Source organism: Nicotiana tabacum, chromosome 4, assembly GCF_000715075.1.
Source record: "Nicotiana tabacum cultivar K326 chromosome 4, ASM71507v2, whole genome shotgun sequence".
Classification (NCBI taxonomy): Eukaryota; Viridiplantae; Streptophyta; class Magnoliopsida; order Solanales; family Solanaceae; genus Nicotiana; species Nicotiana tabacum.
In genome coordinates this window covers 37,904,388-37,922,872 of record NC_134083.1, presented here as the reverse complement: position 1 = coordinate 37,922,872, position 18,485 = coordinate 37,904,388, and the positions used below count along the sequence as shown (strand labels likewise).

Sequence of the window (18,485 nt, the reverse complement as noted above, 5' to 3'; positions counted from 1 at the left end):
TGTGTCTAGCTTGGACCTTATTGCTTCATATTGTTTACCGATGGCATCTCGTTCTTCTAGGGCCGAGCTCAGTTGTGCTCGGAGCTCATCGTTCAACTGGGATCGCTTGTCGGCTTTCTCCTTCACCACCCGAAGTTGAACCTCTACCGATGCAAGCTATGCTTGGGCGGTTTCCTTCTTCGAAGCCAGTCGGTCCATTCTGCTTTTCCAACCATCTACCATGGCTTGGACCTCATTCATTTCAACTCGGAGTTGGGCGATCAGGTCGATCTTCTCCTGGACCTGCGATGTTCGGTCGTTAGTCGCCATGTCTAGTTACTCGTTTCTAACTTCAAAGACCTTTACCTTTTCGACAAGGCTGGCATGTTCCTTCTTGAGGGTCGAAGCCTCTTTCTGAGCCCTATCTAGCTCGGCCTGAAGGTCCTTGATGGCCCCGTCCCGTTGCTAGCTAAGGAGCTTGGACATATCCTTTTTTTGAGCCTGCTCCTTGAGTTCGAAATCGAGCTGATTGACCTCAAACCTGTACCGGAGGAAGCTCTCATGATGAAGTACCGAGGCCGGTAAAATAATTAAAGACATGAGAGACGTCAAAACCCGAGTAAAATCTAAAAAGACGTAATGATGCCTTACCCGGTTTAGCGCCTTCTGCGCCTCATTAAAAAGGCACGGCACATTCACCTCGTTTATTTTTGCTGGTCCTCCTCGGCCACCACGTATCGGAAGTAACTGGCTACTCCCACAGGGGTAGATAAAACCCGGGCATCCTCTGGGACAGTAAGAAAGATCGATCTCTTGCGACCGGGGTCCACAATCAGAGCAGAAATTTGGTTAATCAATTTTGGGCTCGAACTCGGCCCGCCAACTTCCGAAGATGTATCTTTCTTCGGGACTTCCAGGTCACCCAACCCGGAAAAATCTTCCAAAGTGGATGAGTCCACGCCATCAAAGGAAGAATGAATTGGATCATACGCGCCATGGATCCCTTCGTTGGACTTCTCCTTTCCTGCTTTGGCCACTTCGAGCGTGGACTCGGTGTAGGAGGGCGTCCCCGAAATTTCTATTACATCGGGCACTTCCTTCGAAGCAGAGCTGTTGTGCAGGGGGTTTCAGACTCACGAATCTCCCCCTCGGCTGATGCCTACTCCCCGGGAGGGGTCGATCCATGGGCAATAAAAATGTCATCTTCTTCGGACTCATCCCTGAGCCGAAGAAGCGAATCAGAGTTCGGCACCCTACAACTGGAGCTCTTCTTAGGCTTACAAGCCACTCTTTTCTTTGGCTTCACCACGGAGCTCGGGGAGCCCGAAGCCTTTATCTTCTTCTTCTTCTTCTTCTCCACGGCAGCCCCGGGCTGTCCCGTAACCGAGGGATCAACGAACAAGGACATGCCCTCGTCCCCTTCCAAAGGCCTAAGTTCGGTGGTCTTAGGCAAACCTACAAAAAAGGGGGAAGAAAAGTAAGTGTGATGTAAGTTAAAAGCATGGTATTAACTATTCAGAGAAACACCTTACCATGAGAACATGCCTCCCATCGGTCCTTCGAAAGCTTGTGCCATGCGCGCTCAGAGTACGTCATCTGTTTGCTGATGCCCTCGATCCAATCCTTAAGCCGGGGGACCGTATTTTGAACCCGGGCAACGACTGCACTATCAAAAGTATGAATAAAAAAAAGAAAATGAAGAACAAATTAACACTTAAAGAGAGGCTGCACTTACGAGATGCATTCCACTTCTCAGGGAATGACATGAACTCTGGAGGGATAAAGTCTTGATCTTCACCCGAACGAAGTGCCCCTGCCAGCCCTGGTCTCGGTCTTCATCAATGCTTGAAAAGGGGGCCTTGTTGGCCCGACGATTAATCTTGATTAGTCCCCTTCGGAATATTCGGGGACTGTCTAAATGGAGTAGATAATCGACGGTGAACCAACGAGACTCGGTCTTATTCAAGAAATAACGAAGGAGGATCACGATCCTCTATAGAGACGGGTGGATTTGCCCCAGGCATACCTTGTATCTCTTACAAAAATCTAAAATAACTGGGTCCACCGGGCCCAGCGTGAAGGGGTAAGTGTAAACACTTAAGTACCCCTCCACGTGGGTAGTAATAACGTCCTTAGGCCCGGGCACTACCACGTCCTTACCTTCCCAATTACAATCCTCTTGGACCACAGTAAGGACGTCTTCGGTCACAAAGCATATGTATCTTGATGCTCCTTCACCCTGGTCCTGCTTGGATGAGGGTTTCTTGACCTTGAAGTCGTCCGCAATTGAGCAGCCCCGGGAATAAACATTTTCAAGGGGGACTCGGGAGCCGGTTAAGTGGCAGCCACTTCGGGAGCTACCATTTCAAGGGCAACTACTTCAGGAGCAACCGCCTCAGTACCGGCGGCCGGTTGGGAAGATGAAGAGGCAACTTGTTAAGGAACAGATTTAGATATTTTAGCCATTGTTATCTGGGGAAGTTTGAAAATTTAAAGAAAAAATATGAAGGTTTGAAAGAACGAGTTTGAAGGGTGAAGAACAGAGTATGAATATTTGAAGGAAATCTAGATAAAAACCTAAAAACAACTATGAGAAATTGAAGATCAAGGATAAAGGTATGAAAGTTTGAAGAAAGTTGATGATGGCTAAGGAATTCGGAGGTAGAAGATTGTTCTAAAAGTAGGAAAAGAACAAGGGATGAAAGCTTTCATAGGGGAGGATCGTGCCGCTTCATATTCGGAGGTAACCAACTGGTGGTTGACATGTGTTCGAAGTCAGAACGACGCGACTGATGGGACGTTTCGACCGTAATATACGAAGGAAGGAACCGGAGAACATCTGTCATTTCTCATCGCTTCGGCAAACCTACTCTCTGAGAAACGAGGGGACTATCTGTATACGGGTAAAACAGAGGCTAACGAGCACTTCGATTTCCCGATGGGGGAAATGAAGCGAGGATGTAACTGTAAGGAATCAGAATCAAAGCTGGGAACCTCCCGTATCAAGGCCCGAACAAAGCACCTGCTCCTGGAGCCATTGAGATCATACCCCCGAACCCGATTCGAATAACGAGACCTCGGAGAGCATTGCCAAACCACCGCACACGATTAACAAAGGGCCGTGATATCCGTGCCCGACCAGATATCACAGCGTGAATCTCGACCCGTATCAACAGTTGATTAGCGAAAAGGAAGATCCTTACTTTTCTTATAATTGTACTTAGGGTAAAACTCCCCTACTATATAAATGAGAAATTTATTATTCATTACACACGTTATAACACGCATACCAAGGCAATATACATCTGTTTTCTATGCTTCTAAAAGTTATTCAAAGTTCTTGATTTTGCTCATAGTTCTTCATAAGTGTCTGGCTCCGAAGTGGGGGAGAATGTAAGGCCCCATAAAATTTTGTAAAGAAAAAATAATATTTCATGGTGCCGGACTAGGTTCACGTGTTTGGGTTGAACAATGCACCGGAAAGTAAAAAAAAAAATAATTGGCAGAAAAATATATTTTTGCGGTCCGTTATGCGACCGCAGAATCACTCTGCGGGCCGCATAATGGCCGCAGAAGTGAGGCAGGAGAGGGCCAGTTTGGATGCAATTATGGAGTGACTATGCGACCGCATAACTGTTCTGCGGTTCATTATGCGACCGCAGAATAGGTATGCAGACCGCATAGTGACCGCAGACACAAATAGATTTTTGGTCGTTTTGGTCAGCAATTATGCGATCGATATGCGGTCGCATATTGATTATGCGATCGCAGACATTGTTCCAGAGCTCTATTTTTGAGTATTTAAAATCCGACCCTACTTCGTTAAATATAGTTTTGGGACTTTTTGAGCTATAATCTGATGTTTTAGAGTGAGAGAGAGTGCCCTAGAGTGAGAAGGTGTTCCTCAATAATTGATTCTTCAATTCTTGCTCAAGATTTGGAAGATTAAGAAGGGAAACTCACTAGGTCTTCATCCTAGAGGTAAGATTCTACACCCTAACTCTCAATTTTGAATTTGGTCTAGAAATGGGTAAATAGTAAGATAATTTTGGGCATGAGAGTTGTTTATTTTACATGCATGTGGTATCAATGGGTATAGTAAGATTGTTGAACCAAGCATGGTAAAGATTGGGTTGTAGGATGATGGAATCCTCCATAAAAGGACCTTGAAACCTTGTGCATACCTAGTGTTTGATTAATGCTCAAATGAGTTAGAACTATGATCATCTTCCTAATTTTGATTCAATTTGTTATATTTCTACAATAGATTGAAGTTGCTAAGAATTTTGGAATATTTTGAAGTTTAAGGAAGCTCAATTGAGGTATGTTGGCTAAACTCTTCTCTTAGTATTGGATCTCACGATATTCATGTGAATTATGTAAGTCCCGAGTGGTTCATTATAAAATTGGCTATTCCGAGTAAGATTGTGATGAAAGATATATGTTCAACAAGTATCCCAAATGCTTTATTCATGTTATGTTATCAATTGAGGATGTGTTAAAATATGGGTTGCGCATTAATAATGTTTCGACTTCAAGTCAAGTTCAAACGAAAGCTATTATGCCAAGTTTTGTAAAATATCTCTATGTGCCTTAGAATCTAAATTGCTCACATGTGTACTAAAAATAATTGATTCATACTGCCTTGTGGTTGTTGATGATACTTGAAAGTGAAAAGAGTGAGTATGGAATACTAAATGTGGCCATCGTGGCCAGAATTAGAATTACATATGTGGCAAATAGTGCCAATGAAGTGAAAGAATGTGTGAACATTATGAGATGAGTTTTAGCTCCTTTACATAATAATGTCATTAATGTCCTATGATCACCCGTGGATAGTGCAAGTAAGCGGTAGTATGAACATGAATTGTGGTTGTTTGCCAAAACACGAATAATGAATAAATCCTATGGACGGTCTATGAAACCCATAGGTATATTGTGTTATGAAATCCTGTGGACGGTCTATAAAACGCATATGTATATTGTGTTATGAAATCCTGTGGACGGTCTATAAAACGCATAGGTATACCGTGTTATGAAATCCTGTGGATGGTCTATGAAACACATAAGTATATTGTGTTATGAAATCCTATGGATGGTCTATGAAACGCATAGGTATATTGTGTTATGAAATCCTGTGGACGGTCTATGAAATGCATAGGTGTATTATGTATGAGATGCATATGTATACTGTATGAATAAACATTATGGACGGTCTAGGAAACGCATATGTGTATATTATGATATGTGAATACTAAGGACGGTCTAATGAGATATATTATTAATGTAGACAATAAGTGCCACCCTCTTTGTCCTCGTTTGTACAGGTTGTTTGAATTACATTATATTAGGTGTTCCGCATATAGATCATATGGCTCGGTTTACCATAAAAAGAAGTTTAGAATGATGCAAGTATAATAAGGCTTGACATTTGAACCTATGCGATATTTTGTAGTCTTTTGATGTACTTTAATGAAAAAAAATATGAAATGCTATGATTGATATAAAAATAAAGGGTTTGATGTCTCGAATAAGACAGCCTAGCCGATCGGGTCGTGATCGGACTCCGTGCTGAGAGTACAGTGGTATTGGTATTGTGAATAATAGTATTGTGGACAATGGTGTATCGATGCTAAAAATCTCCCAATGTGAGATATGGAAATTAATTTGAACACAGTCTTGATCCTAAATGGAGGTTTGATGTTGATTAAGGCTTTCATTGATATTATGATAATTCTTGTTCGTAATATTTGTTCTATTGAGATGGTGTTTGGTTTTCATACTAGTACTATTCGACGGTACTAACGTCCCTTTTGTCGGGGGCGCTGCATCTTTAAATGGATGCAGGTGGTTCCACAACAGGAGATATTGATCAGTGATAGCAGTACACCTTCTTCCCAGCTGACTTGGTGAGCCCCACTTCATCCCGGGGTTATGTATCTTTTGTACTTTGTGTATTTTGTTTGAGGTATATGCGGGGCCTTGTTGCCGGTATTATCATTATACTCTTCTTTATCTATAGAGGCTCTGTAGACATAGTGTGAGTTGTGTATTGGTGCTGGGAAAGACAAACTATATTATGTTGTGGTTGTATTACTTGTCCCATTTGAGACTTTAAAATGAAGTAACTATTGGTATTGTAGACATGAACACCTTTTTGTCTAATTAATGAAAATACGTATTATCTCCATTCGTGGATGAGTTTGGGTAGAAGAAAATCTAACAGACTTGCTCGGTCGGGTTCATTCGATTGACCGCCGGTCGCGCCCCTCGGTTTTGGGGCGTGACAATAAGTTATTTGTTAAGCTTATAACCGTGCCCGAATTTAATATTACTACTGGTTTGGCTATTTATTCTATTTTTAATTTGTTTATCTAATGTCATTAATCACTTGTATTGGATTAGTTCATATATATTTAAAATCACGCATAAGTTTAATTGTTATTCATTTTGAAGTAAACAGTATTCAAATACAAGCTAGCATGGGTAGTGTTGATTATAGTAATGGGTGCAGAGATAAGAAGAGGGACTTCAAAGATTATTTTCCTCCTTGAGGGGGTAGCTCAGAGCATAGCTTAATGTCCACGGTAAGTTGTGGCAAATTATTAGAACGAGTAGTTAATTTCAATAGCGAAACATTTTTCTTGCTTTCTCATGGGTTTTGCTTGTCTCTTCTTCTTCTTTGCCCATTGCCATAAATTAAAAACAAGTCGTTCAGAAAGCCTGCCCAAGAACATGATTAGATTCCTAAAATCGACATCCTTGTAAGATAGTTTACACTTAAATAATCTCTATATGTTGCCTTAGTCACGAGGCAACCAACACGCCATTAAACTACTATTTTCCCTGACAAATCCAAAACTATAATTATGTACTGGTATTCTTTACTGTAGTCAGCTATCACGCGACCTCACGTGATCGCTTGTTTACGTTCATAAAAAGAAACCCAAAAAAGACTCAAAAAGAAGAAATAAAAGACTACAAGGTGAGAGATCTGTTAGAACTTTTATTTTATTTTAAAAAGGCGTCTGATTTTGTGGGTTCCTGGCATTTAAGTCAAATGGGCATCCATTATTCCAGAAGTGGGATTTTATTTTCAAAACAATAGTAATAATAATTATTTCCTGAAATTTATTTTTTCAACTAATTACCATCAAATTTGGATGTGATGGTGTTTAAACAAAATGTGAATCTTTATTTGGTATAGTAATGACCAGTGTTTTAAAAGGTGTGGGGCGTAAGACGAGGCGTTTTACATATGACTCAACGAGGAACAAACCCCATAGATATTTAATTTTTAATATTTATAAAATAATATAATGACATTAAATATTTATAAACATGTAAAATTGCATAAAAATTTATATATATATATGTGTGTGTGTGTGTGTGTGTGTGTGTGTGTGTGTGTGCGCGCGCGCGTGCGCGCTTCATCCCCACAAAAAACTAGTCAAACAATCTATTATACGCTACTTACAAGCAATGTTTTAAAAGGCGGGGGCTTAAGGCGAGACGTTTTACTTGATATGGGGCTAGACGTAAGCCCGGGGTAAGCCTGGAGGGGGGGCGTAAGCCCCATGGATCTTTAAAACTTTTAATTTATAAATTAATAAAATAACATAATAACACAAAAAAATATAAAATATAAATTAAAAGTTAAAAATTAAAAAAAAAATTAAAGGAATTCATAGAAAATAAATATCTAGCATGATTCTTAAGTATAACTAACGCATACAAATCACGTATAACGTTTTTAACTTTCAAATAATTAAAAACTTACAATTTCTTTAAAAAAAATGATCAAACTCCACATTTTACCTTCCTAAAAGTAAATAATTAATAAAATCTTATTAGTACGATAATTAAAATATTACTCCTTCATGAATAAATACAAATTAGTTTAAGATATCAAAATAAAAGTGTATAACAAGGAGGGACAAATGAACTAAGACATGACCAATAACAAGTGAAAATATAAATTCGCAATACTATGTCTCATTATTAGAGTTATGCTCAATCTTCATATTTCTGTCGATGAATAGAACTTTTATCATTAATTTGTTAAAAATTTTTGAAGGTCAACGATATTAATTAGGAAATTCGAAATGTGATTTGCGTTAGAATTGTTAGGCGAGCCCCGAACGTTGGGCGTTAGGCGTGTTTAGGGCGCACGGTCGGACGCTTGGGGTGTAAGCCTCACAAAACTAAGCCCCATACATGAGCTCCAAGGCGTTTTGCAAGTGCCACGCCCAGGGGAGAGCCCCGGGCGAGTCTCAGAAATACCTTTTAAAACACTGGTAATGAGTAATGAATGCTTCAACCAATAAAGTGAATGGAATTTATCTTCTCCTCTGCAAACTGACACTGCAACTGGCAATTTTTAGGTAAAATGTGTAGCCAAATAGGTGTAACAGATCTGAAGTTGCCACGGATTAAGTTTGGCGCTTTTATAAAGAATACTTCTACGACTCTGTGATTATTCAGTAGAGTCTGTAAATGATCTAGATCTAGATCTAAATCCCCAGTTTCCATTTAAATTCGCATCTACTTCTCTTCTTGTCATTTATCTGAAATTCAAACGTAAAAAGAATCTTGGCATATCTTGCTTGCTACCTTAAATGTTGGTACTTACTCGAATTATGTAGGGAAAATACATAAATTATCCGTTGTAGTTGTCAATGAAAAAGTCAGTTATATGCTTAACCTTGACAGGCGATCTAATATAACTATGACTTTTTTTTACCAAAGTCATATAACTTTATTTTCTCACACAAAAATTATATAACTATGACTTTTTTTCCCCATCAAAGTCATATAATTTTGTTTTCTCACACAAAAATCATAAAGCTTTCACTAACTCACACAAAAATTATAGTGATCGAAAAATAAATTTTTCGGTAGTATTTTCTTATTTTATATTTTTTTCTTTTTTACTTTTAATCTAATAAATAATTATCCAATTAAAATAGGAGAAACATGAGTATATTTTTAGCCGTTCCAAAAAATAATAGCCGATAAAATATTTTTTTATATATATGTGTGTATTATATACATATAATATACACATTCTATATATATTTTGGCTAGCAAATACAATTAGTTTCGGTCGGTCGATTAATTTTATATTTTTCTCTTAAAATAAGAATGACCGAACCCAGCTTGTCCCAATACCCATACGCGTAAGTTAAAATAATAATAAAAGTGAATTCTTCCCCCATAAGAAACTTACTTCGAAATGCATGAGATTTTGACAAAAAAAATAAGGAAATGGAGTAAATTATATAATTAGAGAGCACTTAAAATAAAAATGATATCGATTTGAATAAAAATATTAAAAAAAAAAATAAAAGATTGAAGTATCAAAGGATTTACTATTCACTTTTAGTATTACTTAAATTTTTATGTATGAGTATTGGATCGGGTGGGCCAGGTCGGGTTGACTCATCCCTATTTTAATTGAATTATTATTTATTAGACCGAAAATAAGAAAATAAATAATCACAAAACAAGAAAATACTACTGAAAAATTATATTTTTCAATCACTGTGATTTTTGTGTGAGTTAGTAAAAATTTGATGATTTTTGTGAGAAAACATAGTTATATAATTTTGGTGAAAAAAAATCATAATTATATAATTTTTATGTGAGAAAACAAAGTTATACTATGACTTTAGTGAAATAATTATATGAACATTTGTGAAATTTACTCCATATTCTTATTTCTTGTGGAGTTAATACCACCCTAAGAGCTGATGTGTTCATATTGATCCAGACGAACTTCTTGCAAGCTTGAATTGTTTTAATTCATTTATTTTTTGCTTTAAGAATAAGTCTTTTTTTAGGTGCATTTGTTCTTTAGATTGTATAAACTTTTGGTCCTTAATAAAGAAAACAAAATTGTGGTGTTTTTTACCTATGTGCAAGGGTGTGAAATTGGATGAAGCAAGAAGTGAGTTCCAGTGAACAAGACAAGAGTGAGGTGACACCAAATTCTGAAAATGCCAATTGGCTGAAAATGATGGAACTGTCAAATTTCATATGCTACCCATTAAATTCTGCTACTACTGCACCATAGTATAGTATATAAATGCAACAAAGTGACCCCAATAGGAAAAAAAAGATAAAACTAAAGCAGCTCCAAAATATAACAGCAACCAAAAGGTCACATGTCTACTGATAATGAAGTTCAAGACACCATGCTAAAATAATGTTTTTAAATATTTGAAAGCACCATCTTTGGCATTTTTAACTTAAACAAAAGAAAGAAAAAAGAGTCATCTCCCTCCCCACTCACAACTTCATAAACAAATCCTAAAAACACACATCTAAAATTCCCCTCTCTCTTACTGCACAACACATAGTGGCCTAGCTGTTCTTGGATCCGGAGATTCTGGCAACTTTTCTTAATTTTTATATGTCACCTACATAAAAATCCATTAGCCCACAAGACATGATTTGGATTTCCTCTATTTGTCCCTCCTCCCTAGGCTCAAACCTCAACACCAAAACCAAGAACAACAATAACAAGGCTTCCTTTGTGTGCCTAATCTTGAAGTTTGTAGCAGCAGCCGCATACTTGTTCTAATGCCTGTTTATTCATGGACCCTCCTCTTCTTTTTCTCCTCCTTATTCACCATTCTCTTTTCTTCCTCCTCTGCCCTCAACCCACAAGGCCAGGCTCTTCTCTCTTGGAAGAAAAGCCTAAATGGATCATTAGATGTGTTGAGCAATTGGGATCCTACTGATGAAACTCCATGTGGCTGGTTTGGCCTCACTTGCAACTTCAATAAGGAAGTTGTTGGATTGGAATTGAAGTATGTAGACTTGCTTGGGAATGCTCCTTACAATTTTAGCTCATTGTTGTCTTTGAACAAGCTAGTTTTGTCAGGGACTAATCTTACTGGTACAATTCCAAAAGAGATTGGCATACTTCAGGGACTCAAGTTCTTGGACTTGAGTGACAATGCATTGACAGGTGAAATCCCAAGTGAAATTTGTCACTTGCCAAAGCTGGAACAACTTCATATCAATTCGAACCGGCTGGTCGGATCCATACCCGAGGATATTGGCAACCTCACAAGCATAATGTGGCTGATATTCTATGATAATCAGCTCTGTGGAGGAATTCCAAGTAGTATTGGCAATTTGAAAATGCTTGAGATCATTAGAGGAGGTGGCAACAAGAATCTTGAAGGTCCACTCCCTCAAGAAATTGGCAACTGTACTAATTTGATCATGCTAGGCTTGGCTGAAACCAGCATTTCTGGCTTTCTCCCTACTTCCCTCGGCCTGTTAAAAAGACTCGAAACACTTGCCGTTTACACTTCCTTACTCTCTGGCCAAATCCCACCGGAGCTTGGGGATTGCTCCGAGCTCCAAAACATCTATCTTTACGAAAATTCACTCACTGGTTCAATCCCAGCTCGGCTCGGGAACCTCAAAAACCTTCAAAGCCTTCTTTTATGGCAAAATAATTTTGTTGGAACAATCCCTCCAGAGCTTGGAAACTGTCAACAACTACAAGTCATCGACATTTCGATGAATTCATTAACCGGCTGCATTCCTGAATCATTTGGGGGATTGAATTCACTGCAAGAGCTGCAGCTAAGTGTCAATCAGATTTCGGGTCGGATTCCATCACAAATTGGAAACTGCACTGCTCTGACCCACATTGAGCTAGACAACAATGAGATCACCGGTTCCATACCATGGGAATTCGGGAACTTATCGAATTTAACTTTGCTATTCTTGTGGCAAAATCGCCTCGAGGGGGAAATCCCGTCTTCAATTTCCTCGTGCTTTAATCTCGAGGCTGTTGACTTGTCACAAAATGCGTTGACTGGCCCGATTCCTAAAGGTATATTCAATCTTCAGAAGCTGAACAAGCTACTCCTATTGTCTAATAATCTCTCTGGTCCCATTCCACCTGAGATAGGCAACTGTTCATCGCTGATTCGATTCCGGGTAAGTGATAACAAGCTGACCGGGTCAGTGCCGCCGCAGATTGGAAAATTGAAGAACTTGAATTTCCTCGACCTCGGATCCAATCGTCTCACTGGAATCATTCAACCAGAGATCTCTGGATGCCGGAATCTGACTTTTCTAGACTTGCATTCCAACTCAATTACTGGCAATTTACCGGTGAATTTGAATCAGCTTGGTATCCTCCAATTCATTGATGTTTCTGATAATTTAATTGAAGGCACTTTGAGTCCAAGTCTCGGCTCACTGAGTTCACTCACCAAACTTGTTCTCGGAAAAAACAGGTTTTCTGGTCCGATTCCAACTGAACTCGGTTCCTGCATGAAGCTTCAGTTGATTGACTTGAGTAGTAACCAACTCTCCGGCGAGATTCCGGCGAGTGTTGGTAAAATTCCTGGCCTGGAAATTGCGCTGAACCTCAGCTGGAATCAGCTTTTGGGTGAAATTCCGGCAGAGTTCGCGGCGTTGGACAAGCTCGGTGTACTAGATATTTCTCATAATCAGCTTTCTGGTGACCTCCATTTTCTCGCAGACCTACAAAATCTCGTGGTTCTCAATGTCTCGCATAACAATTTATCGGGACACGTGCCTGATACCTCATTCTTCGCGAAGCTCCCACTCAGTGTGCTTGCTGGCAATCCAGAGCTTTGTTTCTCCGGCAACCAGTGCTCCGCCGATAGGGGTGGCGGTGTGCGGCGTAGCAAAGCGGCGAGGGTGGCTATGATAGTGTTGCTTTGCACTGCTTGTGCTCTCCTTCTGGCAGCTCTCTACATCATCCTCGGAGGCAAGATACGGAACCGTAGGGCCCACAATTACGATCTAGACGGCGACAATGACGTGGAACTGGGCCCACCATGGGAGGTCACGGTGTACCAAAAACTCGACTTATCTATCGCTGACGTGGCAAAATGTTTGACAGTTGCTAACGTCCTTGGCCGTGGTCGGTCTGGGGTTGTGTACAAGGTGAATATTCCGTCAGGATTAACGATCGCCGTTAAAAGATTCCGAGCATCGGAGAAGCACTCAATGTCGGCATTCTCGTCGGAGATTGCCACGCTGGCACGCATTCGGCATCGGAACATTGTTAGATTACTTGGATGGGCAGCTAATAGAAAGACTAAGCTATTGTTCTACGACTATTTACCCAATGGTACATTAGGTACATTTTTACATGAAAGTTGTGGAGGGTTAATTGAGTGGGAAACTAGATTCAAGATTGCACTCGGGGTGGCAGAGGGCTTAGCTTACTTGCACCACGACTGTGTGCCGCCCATCCTCCATCGCGACGTCAAGGCTCAGAATATTCTGTTAGGAGATCGTTACGAGCCATGTTTAGCTGATTTTGGACTTGCTAGACTCATGGAGGAGGAACCTGGTTCATTTTCAGCAAATCCCCAATTTGCTGGATCTTATGGCTACTTTGCTCCGGGTAAATATTTCTCTTCTTCCTAGTTCAAGTTCATTACTTTTCAAAAGCGACTAGTTATTATTCATTACTACAGTAATATTGGCTTGTTTCGTAGTGAATCTAAGGCAATTCCGTGATTTTTCATTTATTACTTAGTCCAAGGTAAACATTAGAATAATTGAATGTTTATTCTAATGTAAGAAGTGAACGCGAGGAAGGGAAAGAAGACTGATATTAAGTACGGCAAATGCAGTGCTGAAGTAGAAGAATTCAGTTTAGGTTGCTTCCATAAGGATGGCATTGTGTCACTATTTTGATAATAGGTGCATGTGAAGGCATGTGCTAGCTTTAAGTATGTGCAAAACTAAGTTTGTCATGACATACTTGGCCTACAGTGCTATTTTCCCTTTTTTTTGCCGTGTATGGCCCTAAAGATACTTAGGATGGGGCATAGTCTAAAAAAACCAGAACCAAGTTAGTGGGCACACTTTCACAGCCAAGCATGGACACATTGCTGCTGCTTCCATACCTTCTGGCCATTCATTCTTGTCAGATTGTGATATGTGAAAAAAATCACTCAACCAATGCCTTTTGTTATGTTCTCAAAACATCATGATCAAATAGTTGATTAAAATCTGGCATGAAATGGACTAAACTCTTTTCTATTTGTTGTCTCTTGCAGAGTATGCTTGTATGCTAAAGATTACAGAGAAGAGCGATGTTTTTAGCTTCGGAGTTGTGTTGCTAGAAATCATTACTGGGAAAAAGCCAGTTGATCCGTCCTTCCCTGATGGCCAACATGTTATACAATGGGTACGCGACCACCTAAAGAGCAAGAAAGATCCAGTTGATGTAATTGATCCAAGATTACAAGGACATCCTGATACACAAATTCAGGAAATGCTTCAAGCCCTTGGAATAGCCTTGTTGTGTACTAGTAATCGGGCTGAAGATCGGCCAACAATGAAAGATGTGGTGGCATTACTCAAGGAGATTATCCATGAGCATACAACAGGACCTGAAGCTAAAAAGACGTCAAACAACTCCTCAAAAATGACCGATGCTTCATCGTTTTCCTACTCATCTTCATCTGTGACTCCAGCCCAGTTGCTACGTCTCCAAGGGTCATTTAATTGCTCTCTTACTCACTCGTCTTCCTCTGTTAGTTATAACACCACGAACCAATAATAAAGTAGTGATAGTCATGATAGATCTGTTATTCTTTTGAACTAGATAGTATTAGCATCGTAAATTAAAGAGGTAGAATGAGCATTCTGGTCAATGTGATTGTTAAGCAAATGAAATCCATTGTATAGCAAAGCCAACATTTTCTTTATCAGCCTACTTTGCAGTGAAAACTATAACACTATTAATTCAAACAGCCTTCAAATAAAAAACGAAGAGAAATGGAAAATTGCTAGCAGCCGTTCATTGGCATTTTGAAGTGATTGACAATTGGAAAGTCAAATTTTAACAGGCTTTTTGACGATAGAGCTATAATTGTTGCAGTGGAACATCTTGTCGAGTAAGTCTACTGGCAAACCATTTACATGTCTAGTCCATTGTGCATGAATTGTATTGGTTTGGTTTATTAGGAAATCCTCATCCATCGTTCGTTGCACAAGGATGTTCTTTTCTTTTGACATGCATTTTTGTTTTCTTCCCAAAGTTTAAACCCATTGCTTCAAGGATGATCACTCAAGTCTCCTAAAAAGAGAAGGGGTTAGTTAGATCTTCATATGTTTGATATGGTCTTTATATTTAGTGTTAGACGCACTTCGTTTAGGCAAATAAATTGATGCCAGAGGATTTCAGCACCTTGTAAGCAAATCTTAATTCTTCTAACCTTTTTCCAAGTTCAAATTATCAACTGGGGCATTATTCTCTCTCATAGATAGACCTTCAATATCATTTAAATTGACTGTGTAACGATAGTGACAGTGAAAATGAGAGTAAAGCACGAATTGATAACATGTAGTATATCTCTAGTTGGTGAATATCTCCAACTTGTGATTGAAGGGCTAACCAAAGAGGAGGCTGACGGATTTAGGATTTAAACTGTGTGAGTCCAACCTTTAAAGTTCTTATGAACCAATTGTATTTTTACAATTATGGGTTCTTTTCTACTACTTGTTGTAAATTTATTGGATTTTACATAGAAATTTATACTCCAAGTAAAAAATATCGGATTCAGATGACCGCAACGTTGCATCCGCCACTTAGAGGGGCACTCTCTAGAGGTAGTAGGGGTGGGGATTAGGGGTAGTTGGGAGTGGGAATGTGGGAAGGTTGGGGCAATGATTGAAAGGGTGACCCTTATGCCTTAGAAAAGCCTTAAACCACTGGTGTTTCTGGCTCCATAGCTATTGTCCAAGAATTACAAGAGAAGAAGCTTCTGCCAATCCAACAAACTGAAATGTTATCATCTACATAACTCAAGGACCCCTCAACCCCCCACTATGTGACAGAGATATGTACGACCCAACCTACAATTGAGTAAGGAAATATATCACCAATTTGGAAGACAAAAACAGAGCTTATGCCGACTCCAAAAAGCTAAGGCGAACCCACAAAACTGTATGCCGTTTTTCGAGTTAAAAAACAGAATACAAGTGTCACTTTCTATTTCTAACTTTCAAGTTGATTTCACTCTTCAAAAGCATTGACATGGTTTCACAAAAGTATTGTTTAATCCTAGTTTGTGTTTGCACCTTCATTAGAGGGATTTCTCTTAAACACGTCCACAAACTTGTGGATAACTATGGACCTACAGGCTGCTACACACTAAGTGGAACATTTGTCTTAGTGGTTTTGCATCTGCTCTGCTTAGAAAAGGGGAAAAATGGTTATGTAAGTCTGATATATACTTGTACACATACAAATCACATAAACAATAAGTCGTATATAAATCTATTATACGGAAGCAAAAGTTGTTTGACCAGCCCAGCGGTGGAGGCAAGATTTCTGATATGGGGTTAAAAAAAAAAAAGTTAAAAAATTAAAAGAGATTGTGGCTAGAAGAAATTAAACTAATGACTTTACAAGGTTTTAAACCCCCTTAATACTGAGCTATGTTTTCTGGTTGTGTCAAGGGTATTCAAAATATAATATATAGAAATAAAGAATAGTGTAATTTTCCGACAAAAGGGTCGGGTCAACCCCCTTCCCCCTAAATCCGCCCCTGGACCAGCTTAGTGCACGGAATGCATTTCATCCAAAATTAAATTAATGACTTTATCAGAATCTGTACTATGGAATTTGAGATGCAACTTAGCATTTGTCTTACATTACTTAAGTATAGAGTTTTTAAGGCCACCGTAGTTTTTCAATCCTATTTTCAACCTTCTTGTTGCTCGCATATTTTTCTAAAATCCATAACACCACCATAGTTCTTCTACATTTTAATTACCTTCCTTTCCCCGTTATTCACATAACAACTCCTACATACCAGGAGAATAAATGGGAAACTTAAAAATGGGAAGAAAAGAATAGCCTAATATTGTTATTGCAACCAACAATTCTGTCATTTTATTTTCAACTACGGATTCAAATGGAGTGGTCACGTGAGGATGCGCATGCAAGACGACCAGTATATGATGAGTTGAATATTTTTTGCTAAAAAATTATACTGTGTGTATATATTAAATATTACTCCTAGCGCGTTGATTGAATATCCTTTGCTAAAAACAAAAGTTAAATAATTTTTATGCATATGTATTAAATTTTAGAGAAAACTTCTCTCTACTAAAAAATTCTCAAATATGAAATAGTATATTTAACAAGAGGACAAATTGATTTTTTTTTTTTTTTTTCTGGAGTCGAAAGTAGTCCCCACACAAAAATTAGAAGAATATACTACAAATATCAGTAGATAAGTATATACATCTATAATTCATAATATTACAAAAATACGAAACTTCAATACGAAATGTTTACCCTTCGTAAGTAAATTTCATGTTGCATAAGTTGTAATTACAATTAATAATTGGAAATATCATTATTTTTGTGTTTATTTTTTGATCTTATTATTTAACAAATTTTTTTCGAGTATGATGACATTAGGAATGCAATAAATATCCTTTCGAGATTTTACTTCAATTTCTCAGGTTGCAATTTATTTTTAATTCTCCAGATCCAGCAAGAGCCTTTTAATTACCACAAGAAAGTTGGAGCGTCGTCTTTGTTAAAAGGTTATGATTGATTTTTAAAATTTTATTATTTCCTTGTGCTTATTATTTTACTTTTAATTGCTAAATCTTTTATTATTTTCTTGTATGGTAATATTAGGATTTAGGAGTGCAATAAATCTTCTTTCCAAGTCTCCGAGGTTTTATTTTAAATTGCAAGTTTTTAGCACATTAAGAATAGGATGGCTTATTGATTAATAAAAGAAGCATTATCTTATTTTATAGTCTAAGTTATAAAAGCAATTTTCAAGTTTTATTCTAATTTTAAGTTACTAAAGGTTTAGTTCTACGTTAATGCTTTCTTAACCACTAGAAAAATACCGTGCGTTTCAATAATTAATATTTAAAAACTTATTATTTTATTGTATTCATTATTTGACCTTTTAATTAATAAAATAAAATGCTTCATTAGTTTCTTGTGGGGTGAAAATTATTTACGACGCTTAACTTTCTTTAAAAATTAAACTTTCACTTTAACTATATGAAAAATAGACATTCTCCCCTTCATACATCAATTGACCTTCTTAAATCGGAAATTTTACATCCTATAGCTAACTATTGCACTATATTTATTATAAACCAAAACACTTTCAAAATATTATTACTTATATCTACCTTTTATATTATATAGCAAAATACACATTTATTATATATACTACAGTATAGGCATGAAATACGCCAGAGGTACGTTCTCTTTCCTCCTTCAGTTAGCACCGATTTCTCTCTCTCAGCAAGATTCTCAAATCAAATTCAAGCACGAATTTCTCTCCATGAATCCACAATTTTGCTCCTAAAAATCGTGGTTCCTCACAAATTGGCAAAGCTTTTGGGTAGCTGTTTCTTACTTCTCTGCCATTTTTTTTCTTTTTACTCTCCTTTAAATTTTCGCATTGTTAGGGTTTTCAGAAGAAACTTCAATTTTCGACATT

At 38.1% G+C, this 18,485-nt stretch overlaps 1 protein-coding gene across 1 annotated transcript; it reads left to right on the top strand.

Annotated features, from left to right (window-relative positions):
- Positions 1–10,094: 10,094 nt before the first annotated feature.
- LOC107790543 (uncharacterized) lies at positions 10,095–14,711 on the top strand. The gene is made up of 2 exons (XM_016612478.2): positions 10,095–13,390; positions 14,052–14,711. The coding sequence occupies exons 1-2, from the start codon at positions 10,564–10,566 to the stop codon at positions 14,555–14,557; spliced, it is 3,333 nt and encodes a 1,110-aa protein (XP_016467964.1). The 5' UTR covers positions 10,095–10,563; the 3' UTR covers positions 14,558–14,711.
- Positions 14,712–18,485: the final 3,774 nt, after the last annotated feature.